We start from the raw sequence: 14,987 nt of genomic DNA, 5'->3' as shown, positions 1-14,987 counted from the left end.
GGTATAATGTAAACAAAAACATTAAAAAAAATTAAATATTTATTTTCATTTTTATTTTATATTTTTAAACAACTTAATATTAAAAATAAAAAGAAAAAAATAAATAAAGAGTCAACCCCACAAGTTTTGAATGAGTCAATTTGTAGAGAAAATAAATCCTATTTTATCTATCGCTATACCTTTTCAAAATCAAAAGGTTTTGAATGAGTCTATTAATATTTTCACTAACCCAATTAATAATATATTGAATGAATGAATAACTAACTTCTGCAAAGTTATATATGCTCTCTATATCCAGTGATTGTGAGGGAAGAAGAATCTAATTCAGTTAATCCAAGTAAGTATTAATTACATCCTTTAATATTTTTATAGTTATATTTTTACTCTCATCCTATTGTCTTTGCTTTTAATCTCTATACAGTGAAGAAAAACATGGAAGACCACGTGATTGCAATGGATGGATCTAATATCCCATTTCTACATAAACCAAGGTATAATTACCTATAGATTACGGACACCCTAAACACAACATCGACATTGAAAGAGAGTAATACTAGTAATAATTTGAGAAAATAAATAAATCAAATGTGTTTATAAGTGTTGATGTCGATGTCTGCTATAAACACGAACACGTCTTTTTTCCAAAGATTTCACTACTAGTTAAATAATCATTCTCATACAATTTCACTAGTCTTCTTGTGCTTCTAATTTCTTGCAGTGCAAGAAAACTCATTAATCTTTCTCTCTCTCTAGGTCCGCGATTAGCGATCATGAGAGGTTGGAGAAAGTAACTTTGAACTCAATGGTATTATACTTGGTATTGGTTATCTTTTTTGCACTAAAGATATCACCAATTGGGGGTAAATTCATAACAAAACATGAATCAACCATTCTGATCATTCTCACCTCTTTTGTTTTATATGCTCAAATATCTCTACTTGGTATTATAGTAAACCACCCAGTTAACAAGAGCATCTTTGTAATCTTATTCATGCTGCTGCCATTAACTGCAACATCAGTTATAATAATGAGCCTTGTTTCATGGACTTCTGCTATCACCGTATTCATATCATGGATGATCGTAATTGTAACGATTGTTTATCTTAACCGGAAAGAGTTCTACAATGAAAATATAGATGTTTTGATGGCATTTCGAGGTGTTTTAGCATGGACTTGTGGCATTTCCTTAATTTGGAATTTCTATTGCATATTGGATACTTTACATTCTTAATTACATTTTCTTCTCATGTATCGACTATCTTTTAAATTTGTTTATCTCATGATTAGTAATGTTTATGAATGGAATACACTCCCACTTAGAGGTGCTCGCGGTGCGGTTTGGGCGATTTTGACGAAAAAAATCATCCGAACCACAAGAGAAAAAATAGTGCGGTTTGGTTTGGTTTGGTTCGGTTGGCTTTTTAAAAAAATCCGAACCAAAGCAAACCAAACTAATGCGGTTTGGTTCGGTTCGGTTGGTTCGATTTTTTACAAATATTTTATTGAGCCATACATACACGTATAGATGATAACATAATTTTGTATTTATACATTCATACACTATCAAATAACAACAAAACTCGTCATATTATGACAACAATTTTCCATTTAATATGTAAAAATTAAATTAGACAAAAGTGGAATATTAAACATAAAATAATAGCATAAAACAATATAAAAATTATTATAACGAAACAAAAAAATAGAAGAGACGAAAGATTAGTGAAAGTGAAAAAGAAAAAAAGTGTTGAGAGATTAGAGAAGAAGATATGCGATAAAAACGAAACTGAAATACGAAACATTTACATAAAAATGAGAAGGTGAAAAAGAAAGAATATAAGAGAGTAGAGATTATAGAAGAGGGGAGATGTATGTGGCAAAGAAGGCGCGATAATGTTATTAGAGATTTTAGAAGATCGGGACTGAAATTATATGTGTAAGGATGAGAAAATTGTTCGTAATCATAATGCTAATATATAATAAGTTTAAGTTTGGGTTGGATGTGAGTTAGTAAAATTTAGGTTGTAACATAGTGCGGTTTGATTCGGTTTGGTTCGGTTTACAAAATACAAACCGCAAACCGAACCGAACCGTGCGGTTTTGTAAAAACTGACCCAAACTAATCCGAACCAAATGCGGTTTTTTACGGTTTCGGTTTGGTTTGGTTTGGTTTGCGGTTTTCTATTGGGTTGGTTTGGTTTTGATCACCCCTACTCCCACTAATGTTTAGAGTATGAGGTAATTGAAAATTTTAAAGGAATTTAAAATTCAAAGCAATTCAAATGAGTCAATTAAAATTCATTCATTTTTAAATTATTTTATTTGATTGGAGTATTAAGATAATTTATTATTAGATTTTTTGAATTATTTTTTATAAAATTTAAATTTTTTGAACCAAATTTAAAAATTGAAAAGTAGGGACCAATTTTTGAAATTTTCATATTTTAAAAAGGGGTATTGAGCCAAAACGGAGAGTATGAAATCAAATTCTCAAAAGATGTGATGAGTTTTCTTTGAGATAAAAACACATTCTACAAAGCAAATTCTCTGATGTAACATTTATTCTTAACACTTTTTTTTCTGTCAAAACTTGGAAATTATTCTTCCTCACGTTGTTCTTAACCAAGTCCTTCATTACTTCACTCACAATTCACTTCTTTATTCTTCCTTCTCACCACTCAAAAGTTTCTTCAAAAATATATAAATAAGTAAAATTAAAAAGGAAAAAAAAATTCTACATTCAACTAAAACAAATTTAAACCAACATTAAACATTATGGTTGAAGTCATTAATTTGCATGTGCCCAATGGCCGCGCAGTCAAACTTCTTTGCTTGTCTGATTAAATTCGGACGGTTCTGATTTAAAATTAATATTTTTATTATTATTATTATATAAAAAATGTTGTTATTTTTAGACTGTTTGACTAAAATTCAACGGTTATTAATAGAGTGACTTCGTGAAAGCGTCAAAAAGTTGACCGCATAGAATTCATTTCGGGCCAATGTAGACAACAAGATCAATGGAGAATAGAATATATGCTTATTTACAAACCATTTTGAGTTAGACATAAATTGAATCATACCATTAATTAAAACCTTAACTAAGTTCTTTGCCACTTGCATAAATAAGAATTAAGCTATCATGATTCTCAAATCTACAAGACAAGGTTTAATGAACTTTAATTATGTCAGAAACATAACCCATATATTGCTAAAGAACATATGAACCCAAAGACATGTCAAGATCAAAATCAGAATCTATATATTTTTTTATACCTTTTGTTGACATAAATACCCTCACTATGAAGAAGCATCTTCAAAAACAAATTATATTCCATCTTAAAAAGCATCATCATGCAACAAACCTTATCATGTTACTAATGTCCTAAATCATTTCAACACTTAAAAAAACATCATCATCATTATCATTATCATTATCATCATCATTATCATCATCATGATTTCCTTAATTGATGTTTATCATGTAGTGACAGCCACTGTCCCATTATATGTAACTATGTTACTAGCTTACATTTGTGTTAAATGGTGGAAACTTTTCACACCAGATCAATGTGCAGGGATAAACAAATTTGTAGCAAATTTTTCAGTTCCATTGCTATCATTTCAAGTGATATCTTCTAACAATATTTACAAAATGAGTCTTAAACTCATATATGCGGATTTCGTTCAGAAATTTCTTGCATTTTTAGTTTTAATTATAATCATTAAGATTGGTGATATTAGAGGTGGTTTGAAATGGATTATAACTGGTCTTTCGTTATCAACACTTCCTAATACTTTGATCCTTGGAATTCCACTCATGAAGGCTATGTATAAAGAAGAATCTGATTTTCTTTTACCCCAGATTATTTTCTTGCAAAGTATGATTTGGTATAATCTGCTTTTGTTTCTTCATGAGCTAGATGCTGCAATTCCTGTAAGGACTATATCTGCTGCACCACCATCACAAGACACAGGTGAGAGTTTAGAACATGTTTAATTAAGTGCTTATAAAATAAGCACTTATCATATAAGTGCTTATGTATAAGCTATTTTTACAGTAAAATATAAAATAAAGTCAAATTGTTTATATATAGAATATCAACTGTTTTCATATGTTGTACTAATAAAAACTTGTGAAAATAAGCTGAAAACAGCTTATGATCATGTCATTCTGAGTAGAAAAGGTTGATTAAGTCAATCTAACAAGACTCTACATAAATTTTCTTTTCTCTTCTTGTTTCTCCTTTAAATCCAAAACTGATTTTGGTTTATTTATAATTTGATACACCTTTTCTTGAGTTATTTAATTATATAAGCATATTTAGCTTCTATAAATTATTATTGTTTAGTCAACTGAAGTAATCTGTGACAATCAAAGTGGGGCCAGAATATATATTTAAAATTTCTCTGTTTTTTTGTTCTTTCTTTTCTTTAATTCTTCTTGCTCAGGTTCTATTTGAATAATTATTCCTCTAAAATGAAATTAAAAGTTGACAAACAATCATAGTTTCTCTGCATCATAAAAGTCAAATTGAGGTGTGGTTCGACACGCGTCACTATCAAACCTTGACATGAAACTGACACATGTAGTTACATTTAATCACTTTCATATTCTCAAATTGTTACAAGTGTCTAAGTGTCATTATCAGTAACGTGTTTGGTGTTGTGTCATATGTAAAATAAATAGTCCTATGAAAAACAATGATATGGCTCGATGTAAGTTACAGCAATGGTAGTTATATCATTTATGTTTTCTTGTTTGTGCTTTAAGGAGAAAGTGAGAGTTCCATTGAAGTACAACCAAAAGAAGACGAAGTAGAAACTAAACCAGAAAACAAAATGAGAGTCATGCTTATTCTTATGAAAGTTGGGAAGAAGTTGATCATGAATCCTAATACCTATGCAACTTTCATAGGCCTTATTTGGGCAAGCATACACTTCAGGTAAGCACAATGTCACATTTCCTTGCTGAAGATTATCATATTCATAGTTCTAAATTGTGGTTATGGTTACGTGGTAAATCTTTATATTGCACTAAAATATGGAGTCTGACGACTGTGATTGCAGTCGTCATACCGTTGCAAAGACCTATAAAATTGTTAAATTACGGTGCAGTTGTAGTTACTGATCCCAATTTAGAACAATGGTCATTTATCTTAATCATGGTATATTAGATAAATCTTTTTTTCAGGTGGGGAGTAGATATGCCAGATGTTGTGAATCAATCAATAACAATTTTATCGAGTGGGGGTCTAGGTATGGCCACATTCAGCTTAGGTAAGAGAATGAATTAATCAGTTGATTCAATTAGTATTCATTGTCTGCACGATTAAGAGTTTTTACAGTGTTATTCTATTGCAATCGTCGAATTACTAAACATGTTTAACTTTAATTATAATTGATCGACAGTATTAGGAGTTTTACGCTTAATTTGAACAGGTTTATTTATGGCTTCAAATTCGAGAATCATAGCATGTGGGCCAAGGATGACAATGGTGGCATTGGGACTTAAATTTCTTGTTGGTCCGGCCCTAATGGCTGCTGCCTCCATTGTGATTGGATTAAGAGATACAATGCTCAAAGTTGCAATTGTTCAAGTAATATTTCTTTCTTTTCTATTATTACTTTCTAGATAATAGAAGGTTATATCTCTTTATGTATGATGTGGTTTCTATATGCATAGGCAGCTCTCCCCCAAGGAATTGTTCCTTTTGTTTTTGCAAGAGAGTATAATGTCCATCCAGCAGTTTTAAGCACAGGGTAAGTAATACTTTAAAGTATCTCTTTCATGATATCTGCTTAGAGTTTAAGATTATATAGGTTGGTGTTGAGTATAGTTCATATTCGCTGATAAATTGGCAAGGTCGTAGACACAATTCACTGAATTACGTGACCAATCGTTTATGTTTTCGTGTGCAATTATTTATGTGTTTTCTTTAGAATCTAATTTGTTGTTCTAACAGATGTTCTTGTTTTGGTCACAGGGTCTTACTAGGAATGCTAATTGCTTTGCCAGTCGCACTGATTTACTACCTTCTGTTATCACTTTGAAAAACTATGTTGAATATATACAAGGAACAATTTTGATTCCTAGTCTGAAATTTTATAACAGAACAAATTTTACAAGTAGAGTATATAGATTTTGTAACTGTTAATTCAACAGAGAAATAAAAACAGTTGTGAGTACATCATTTTACAATGTTACAAACTAATTAGAAACAAAACATTATATAACTTGAGTCACTGACAATGAGAACCCTAAAACAATCACACAGGGTATTTTGTTGTATTTGGAACCTTATCTGCAAAAATCGCCATTTACTTTCTACTTGGGATGAATTCACCCGCTCTCTAGAGGTTCGCTTTGGCCCCTCAGCCAACAAAAACCACAAAGAAGCACTCTTCAAATAGACACTTACACGCATTTTTTCAGAAGTGTAGGTGTCACCCAATCTACAGACCCTAATACTCACCCAACAGAACCTCACACTTCCCACTCTCTCACTGCAATACACTTTTTCACATTTATACAAATCACAAGAGCCTCAAGAAATTAATTACTCAAACAATTGAAACTCCATAACACAGAAAGGACTAATAAACAGAACTAATTGGATCAAGTTTTAAGATCCATTACTAACCCGGAAACCAGAATTTAGTGGATCATGTGTTGTCTCGTTGCATCTCATGTTTCTTCAGCTGGAATATGCGCGATGGATTGGTCACCTCCTTTTTTTTTTCACATTGTTTAGAAAACTTCAACAGTTCTATGCTACTCGTGCTTCAGGAAAGTAACTGCTCTTCCAGCTTTGAGAGTTGTGACATGGCAGCTAAGCAACAGAAAATTCACTACAAATCTGGAATTTTGTACTTCAAAAAATGACATCAATGATATTTTTGTATAACTATCATTATTATTATTAACTTCAATTAAATTGTGTCAAAAAATAACTTCAATTAAATTCTTTTCACATTTAAATTTATTATCAAACTATAATTAAAGTATATTATATATAAAAATATCTTGTTAAATATTAAAATTTAATTTAATTATATTAGTGTTCTGGCATACTAGAATGGTCATCGGCCGACCACTCGAAGACAGCCTCGATTCTTACGGATTGCTCTCGGCACAAGGGAGCTATTCCATGGAATAGTATAGGCGGTTCAAGACCAAAATGCATCCAACGCCAAAAAATAGCAGGATGTTATCACTGTTTTGTTAGGTAAAGGATACACGCGAGAATTTTAGGCACAATTTTAATTTCAAATTTCATTCATCCTTCTCCTTCACATGTTGACTTGAGCATTGGAGTGTTAACTTTGCAGGTCAATCTCCTCATCCGCATCGAAAGCTTAGATCCATCATAGTCCATCGCAACCACGGATTTTCCAACCAATTTTGGTTCCATAATAGAACATTGGCGTCGTCTGTGGGAATCGATTCTAATTCCCACATTTTCTACAATTGCACGTTCTCTCTTTAATCCATCAATTTGAAACCTCGTTAGTTAATCATATTAGAGTTCTCAAAATCAAACATTGGATCCACCGCGTTTGACATATTCCAATCGTGGATCAACCTTGATTTTCTGATTTTCCATATTTTTGACTCCTAGAGTTTTCAACAATGGTTGGATCTAAAGTTACTTGTAATGCTGCCTTGCGCGAAGCAGCTACCACTACCACTTAAACAGAAAGAACTCGGGCAAGTTGTTGCAGATCAAGTTATGGTAGACACTTCGCTACATCCAAATCTACTCCAACCTCCTCAGATTGCAAGATTTATTCCAATGCCTCCACTCAGACCTCTGATACCATCGTCAGCTTCACAACCTGAAATATTGCCTGGCTTCCAATTATTGCGAGTCAGTCTCAAAATACAAGGTTCCAATGAATTGTTGAACAATATGCATAACATTGTTCAACAACAGAATTTACAAGTGATAGAAAAGAGGTTGCTTCGCCTTGAAGAAAGCCTACACAACGCGCCTATGAGGGGAAACATTGCACTTGGATGATCGGAGGTGGATTGCTCATCAATCGGAGCTGACAACCCGTGAGATGTTTGGTTTATCTCTTCTCCTCTTTGTGTGTTTCCTTTATGTTGTGGGTTTGTATGTATATTTACTCGAATCTTATGTATAGTTATCGTTCATGGCGTTGCATAAAACTTGCTTTACAAATCGTTGTTGTTATCTTCCATAATCTTTTTGCATGTCTGATAAGTTATTATCCCTTGAGAATGTATTTATTTTCCTGTTTATATCTTTTTACTTTCTGTTCATTTAAACTCAAGCTCAAAAATGTAGAAACCGTTGAACGACATTCTAACCAACCATTCTCTATGGACACGATAATTCCCAGAGTAATACTTTCAAATCTTTTGCTTGCCGCTTTACAGCGTCAACAATAGGCGGAAGCTAAAACAAAATAAGATGGAAGCTTCGAATCTCATCAATATGAATTCAAACTGATGTACCTTAAATGGTTTCACTAAAAACATGATCCTTTAAGGATATAAACAAAACAATATATTTCAACTTGCTTGACCCAATCAATTAAATATCTAAATATAGTCGTGTTTTTTTATCACAACTGGCTTAAAGATTATTCGATAGGTTTGACGAAACACAAACCTATGTCTATACAATAAATTGCTAAAAGCATGATAAAACCTAGGTGACATACAAATTATGATATGATTTAACATTTACATGATGAATGCAAAAAATTAAAGAGAGATAGGGAAGAAGGAAAGTGCACAAAAAATATATATTAGTTCGGTGTTATCGTCCTTATAGGCACTTACTCTAGATTTTAATGGTTTAAAAGCATTGGGAAATAATCATGTCTTCCACTATTTTCAAGAATAATATACATGTATTTTGATACAACGAACTACCGTCAATATGAACACTAAAAGCCACATTGCATTAGCCTACACACAAATCAAATGACAATTCCTTTGGTTGATGCAGATACTCAACAGCTGCATACAAGATCCTAAATGATCTTGATCCAATAATCTTGCTATCTATAATAATCTGCTCCAAGCTTCATTTATGCAACATTCTTTCCTCAAATCTGACAGAGACTTGACTGAGTGATTGCCATTGGCCTCAAATAATTGGATAACTCTCAACTTTGTTCTGCAACAAGCTTCACAAGGTTTCACCAAAGTCTTCAATGGAGTATAGATACACTTTTCTCTCTTTGTGAATAACATGCAACCAGAATCCATGTCCAATAAATGATTCTACCACCTGATACACAAAAACAAAACTTCAAAGAAAAATATTAGATTCCCTAATGTACCTTTAGTCTCTTTCTCACACTCAATCTTTAGACTTTGAGATTCATAAAATGGTTCTTGACAAAGGTTTAATATGATGAGTATTATGTGAAGAATTTCACACACACACACACACAACTAAAACTCACAAGATCTATATTCTAAGAGGTTAATCACAAGTATCAATAAGGAGGTAAGTGGTTGTGAATGAAGAATACACACAAGGTTCTCTCAAGCTTCTTGGAAACAATGAATTTCTAGGTTCTTGGTGATGGTTCAGAGATTGATCAATTATACCAAAAATTACTGATTAACTCTTTCTTTCTTTCTTTTTTACTACAAAAAACAATAATGTTACAAGAGAATGTTTTTCTCACTTTTTCAGAGATTCTCTCTCATTCTGTGACACACTCTCACTAATCACAAAAAACAAAATAGATAGAAGAATTTTGGTGCTGGAGGGTAGACACATTAAAAACAACAGAAATACACGGTTTTTATCAAATCATAAAGCAATGATTCAAATCAAAGAAACAATAAGTTCAATCAGAGGTTATGAATAAATGAAAGAAGTCATTATTCAAATCATTTGTATATTATGATTCGAGACCAATAGATTTGTGATTCAAATCACACCCTTATATGATTCAACTCAAATGAGATAGAGCCAATTCCAAACTTTCATAAAACGTCATGATATGTGTCACACTATGCATGATTCAAATCACACATCCTTACAACCTTGATTAAAGCATTCTAACTTGTAATTCAAGCAATACTTAATAAATTGTTAGTTCAATCCTGGATGAATCAAACTTAGAGAACTTCTTAGATCAATTAATGATCAAATGACATTCTAGTAGGTAATTACTTAATATTACTCCACGTTGATTAGTCAATTATGGATCAACCATTAGGATAACAATGAAATATGTATGGTTTCCACTTAGATGAGAAAGCTTCCAAAATAAACTTCTTAGGATTGAAAAAAGGTTATATTGTCGATTTTTGAAGTCGCTTAGACTTTATCAAAATACCAACTCTGAAGCCACCTGTTGTTTGGGGATATAAATGTAAAAAAAGGTTTATAATGGGGAAGGGTTGAATAGATCGTCCCTCTTTAAAAAAATTATAAAACTTTTAATACAAAATTAAAGTTTAATGGGCGGAAGCTAATACAAATTAAATTGGAAGCTTAGAATCTCATTAGTATGAATTATAACCAATGTATTTTAATGGTGTCATTAAAAACAAGATCCTTTCAATAACATAAACAAAATAGTATAATTCAAATTGCTTAATCCAAGCAATTTAATATCTTAACATAGTCATACTTTTTATCACAACTAACTTAAAAATGATTCAATAGGTTTGATGCAACACAAACATATGCCTATACAATAAACTATTATAAGTATGATCTAACCTAGATGACATACAAACTCTGATATGATTTAAAATTTTCATGATGAATGCTGAAAAGTAAAGAGAGATAGGGAAGAAAGAGAATACACAAATATATATACTGGTTCGATGCTATCCTCCTCACATGCACCTACTCCAGTCTTCAATGGTTTAAAATCATTAGGAAAAAATCATGTCTTCGCTATTTTCAAAAGTTAATATATAAGTATTTTGATACAACGAACTATCATCAATCTGAACAGTAATAGCCCAATTGCATTAGCCTACACATAAATCAAATGATAATTCCTTCGATTGATGTAGATACTCTACTGTTACGTACAAGATCCATGGTGATTTTAATCCAATAATCTTGTTATCCATAATAACATGCTCCAAGCTTCATTTTTTAAGCATTCTTTCCTCAAATCCGATGGATACTAGTCTGAGCGATAGCCATTAACCTCGAATAATTGGATAACTCCCAAATTTGTTATGTGACAACCTTCACAAGGTTTCACCAAATTCTTCAATGGAGTATAAAGACACTCTTCTCTCTTTGTGAACAACGCAAAACCAAAATCCATGTCCAAGAAACAATTCTTCCACGTGATACACAAAAACATAACTTCAAAGAAAAATAGTAGATTCCCTAATGTACCCTCAGTCTCCTTGTTACACTCAATCTTTAGAATTTGAGATCCATAATAATGATTGTTGAAAAATATTAAAGATGATGAATAGTATCTGAAGAATCTCACTCATACATCTAAAACTCATAAGATTCATGTTCTAGGAGGTTAATCACAATGTATCTACAAAGAATATGTGTTGGTGAATGAAAAACACACTTTAGGTTCTCTCGAGGTTCTTGGCAACAATGGGTTTCTAGGTTCTCGGTGATGGTTCATAAATTGGTCAGTTATACCAAAAAATATTGATCAAATATCTCTCTCTCCCCCTCTCTCCTTGATTCCTTTTTTTATTTTACTACAAAAAACAATGATGTGATGTTACAAGAGATTTTTTCTCACTTTTTTTGAGATTCTCTTCCATTTTGTGACACGCTCTAACACATAGACAAAAACAATAGAGATAGATGAATTTTTGTGCTAGAGGGTATACACACTTAAAACATCAGAGACAAATGGGTTTTATCAAATGGTTCATTAGTATCTCATGATTCGAGTGAAGTAAAGTTGTGATTAAAATCACATTCTTTTATTATTAGACTAAAATGAGATAGATCCAATTCCCAATTTTCACAAGACTTCATTATTCAAGTCACACTATGCGTGATTCGAATCACACATCTTTACAACCTTCATCAAGCATTCTAACTTGTGATTCAAGCGGTACTCAATATATCGACACCAAACCAATTGCTAGGCTCAAAAGGAATTATTTTTATGGATAAACTACCAAATCAATGAATGGGGAGATTATGAAAGGTACAAAAAAACTAGTCATAGTTGAAGCAAACAAATATAAATTATTCCAAATATATTACAACAATAATGTAAATCAAAATCATACAATGGACAAAGTACAAAAACACAATAAATCAAATAAAGCATAAACACTCAAATGGAAAAATCACCAAAACTAAAATAATACCGATGACGGATGCAATTTGAGAAGTTGAGTGAAGTTGTAAGATTAATATTCTAACACCCAAGTTAGTGAAGTGACAGGTAAACAATAGAGAGTGAGAGGATTGAAGATGCGTGAAATTCAAGAAAAGGAGTTTGAATTGGGTTTCAAGGTACAAAATAAAATTCTTCCTAAGTCAAAAACAAAGAACACAAGAACAAAAATAAATAACACAATTATTTTTATTCTGGTTCACTATTAACGAAATTAATCCAATCCACCTTCCAAGGTGATTTTGTCTTCTTAACAAGGACTTAATCCACCAAAATTGAACTGATTACAGAAACCACAACAATGACCAACTGTCAATGTTACAAACCACAAAAAACTACTAGTCAATGTCTTCTTGAGAAATTCTGACTTTACCCTAGTCTCTCAAGGAACTATCAACTCACATGTTAAATACAAAGGTTTGTGTTTACACACATGCTTCTTGAAAGCAAACTACACAAGTTTGAATAGAATAAAATAACATAAAAGTGTTAAGCAAGTATATGAACAAAAGCTCACTTGCTGCATGTTAACGAACAAAAGTTCACTTGCTTTACAAAACTATACAAAGAATAACCATAGAGAATTGTGTAGAGTTTTAGCGTAAGCTTTGTAGAGTATATTAGCTTAATTCTTCAATCTTCCATCTTCCTTTTATAGCAAAAAATAAGTTAGTTGAAGGGTAAAATAGGAATACTCAATTCCAGCTGTTTTGTCCACAACATTCACTAAGGGAGTGGTCGACAACATAGTATCTTAGTATAGTCATTGCGCCAACCTATCTAGGTAGTGGAAACATATTCACCTCATACTATTTCCCCACGTAAACTAATTTTGATCTTATCTTCTAATCTTCAGAGGCTTATGATAATAGATGATGAAGCATGCCCAGAAGGACCAAAGCTTGAATCTTCATAGCCTAAGTCTCCAGAGTCTTCAAAACTTGTTCATTTTGAACCTTGTCTTTTGAGTCTTCAGAACTTGGTCTTTAAAATCTCTATCTTCAAAATCTTCATAACTTGTTCTTCCATAATCGTGTCTTCAGAATCTTTAGAACTTGGACAATAGCATCTCAAAGCCAAAGGAGTCTTAAGAAGCTCTTCCACGAGAGTCACGATCAGAAGCTCTATCACTATCATTCATCAGAACCGTTGTTATACAATCATTCTAGAGCTTGAATGAATCTTTGTAAAGACTACATGTTTCTTCTAGAGTCAAAGTGTGTTGAGTTCAAAACTTGATGATGTCACACGCCTTTTCTTCAGAGTCATATCCTATTAGCAAAATCTACACACTAGACAAAAAATGTTAGAGTACTAAATTATTCTCTAAGATATCATGAAATGTTATCGTCAAAACATAAGGCCAGATGCATGACCAAATCTTGTTCTTACAAGGATGCTTGAAATTGGCATGTGTATGGCTTATATAGAGTTAATGGTTAAAACTATTCCCGTTTAACCCAATGTGTAATACGTATCATTGTTAAATCAAATCTAATGATGGATGATATATTAGTAGATGGATGTATTTGGTTATCAACCGAGGTCCCACCTTTTCTCCTATTCGCTTTTATGGTTGTTTCACATTAAGATTTATTATTGGGCATTCATTCCCAAGTATTGTAACATGCCCAAAACAATTACCCTCAAGCCTTTGTTGTCACTTGTTGAAACAAGGAGTGTGTTGCCAGACGTCATCGATCACCTTCCGTGTTCCTTGGTCGATCTTTGAAACGTGGAAATGGAAAGTTTTTAAGTGGGAACATGTGACCTTGAGAAGATGTTCATTAAATGTTTCTCTTATAACAACAAGTTTTTGTGGGATGGACGCGACATGTGGCTTTAGGCATGTGAATAAAAATGATCTTCCCATCTAAGGCACTTGAGTGCTTAGATAAATCAAGGTGAGATCATGGCCATTGGTATAATTGCACTTCTCGTTGTCAGTTAGTGTCAATCGAGTGGTAGCTGAGTAATATAATAAATCCAGAGATGTTTTTTTTCTTCCTTTTTTGTCACTTGTGGGACTTGAGGTTACTCTCTTCGCTTTTCTTCTTCTACCATTTGTTTCTACATATAATTTTTCTTGTCACCACTCTGACGTCCTTGTGGTGTTTCTTCAGTGGTTATAACTCGTGGGAGCCCTCAAGACCATTCTTTCTTCAAGGTATCAATCTCGTTCACTTTTCCTACTGAACCTATTTATTATTTGCTAGGGTTTCTCTGAAGATGGCTATGGGAGATTGGATGGAGGAAGTTACGCCTGAGAGAAAGGGAATGGTTGACAACCAATCTTAACGAGGTTGCAAATGGCTTACATTAGAGCAAAGTGTCGTGATTTTGGTTGCAATCCCATAAAACTAATATGGTGGTTGGAATTTAAATCTCAGTCTTATATGCAGGGTTATTATCTTTAATATATTGGCAATAATCTTGGAATGCACCAAAACACTCCTCAAGAATTCTAGAATGTAAGGGATGACGGCCCGACCATGTTGATTATTGTTTTTGTTTTTGTTGGTAAAGGTGGCATGGCCATGCCTTTACTGAGGTAGGTTCCCCTTTCGACTAGGGAACAACTTTTTTGGAATAGAACATGATGGTGTGTAGTAAGTTCTAAGGATGCGTCCTTCCCTTCC

The 14,987-nt window shown here is 32.5% G+C and overlaps 1 protein-coding gene and 1 long non-coding RNA gene across 4 annotated transcripts; one reads left to right on the top strand and one right to left on the bottom strand.

The window, feature by feature from the left end:
* The first annotated feature begins 3,404 nt into the window (after positions 1-3,404).
* LOC131652824 (auxin efflux carrier component 8-like) lies at positions 3,405-6,194 on the top strand. 3 transcript variants are annotated; one of them, XM_058922807.1, is made up of 6 exons: positions 3,405-3,977; positions 4,775-4,946; positions 5,195-5,259; positions 5,443-5,600; positions 5,687-5,763; positions 5,988-6,194. In XM_058922807.1, the coding sequence occupies exons 1-6, from the start codon at positions 3,458-3,460 to the stop codon at positions 6,052-6,054; spliced, it is 1,059 nt and encodes a 352-aa protein (XP_058778790.1). In that variant the 5' UTR covers positions 3,405-3,457; the 3' UTR covers positions 6,055-6,194. The 3 variants fall into 3 exon arrangements, with proteins under 3 accessions (XP_058778790.1, XP_058778791.1, XP_058778789.1); XM_058922808.1 differs by having other exon boundaries at positions 3,406-3,977; positions 5,195-5,280; positions 5,691-5,763; XM_058922806.1 differs by having other exon boundaries at positions 3,408-3,977; positions 5,195-5,280.
* Positions 3,648-6,876, bottom strand: LOC131652825 (uncharacterized). The gene is made up of 2 exons (XR_009298826.1): positions 6,645-6,876; positions 3,648-3,953 (listed from the first exon to the last, which is right to left on the bottom strand). It is a non-coding gene; the product is annotated as an uncharacterized LOC131652825 (long non-coding RNA).
* Positions 6,877-14,987: the final 8,111 nt, after the last annotated feature.

The sequence above is a fragment of the Vicia villosa genome, linkage group LG2 (genome assembly GCF_029867415.1).
Source record: "Vicia villosa cultivar HV-30 ecotype Madison, WI linkage group LG2, Vvil1.0, whole genome shotgun sequence".
In the NCBI taxonomy this organism is placed as follows: Eukaryota; Viridiplantae; Streptophyta; class Magnoliopsida; order Fabales; family Fabaceae; genus Vicia; species Vicia villosa.
The sequence above is the reverse complement of the archived record's forward strand: the minus strand, read 5'-3'. Positions and strand labels throughout refer to the sequence as shown.

Bases quoted from the DNA above. Each gene is read 5' to 3' on its own strand.
- LOC131652824 (XM_058922806.1), top strand. From the start codon at position 3,458: ATGATTTCCTTAATTGATGTTTATCATGTAGTGACAGCCACTGTCCCA. The intron at 3,978-4,774 runs GTGAGAGTTTAG...TTGTGCTTTAAG, and splicing joins ACCACCATCACAAGACACAG to GAGAAAGTGAGAGTTCCATT. The intron at 4,947-5,194 runs GTAAGCACAATG...TCTTTTTTTCAG, and splicing joins TGGGCAAGCATACACTTCAG to GTGGGGAGTAGATATGCCAG.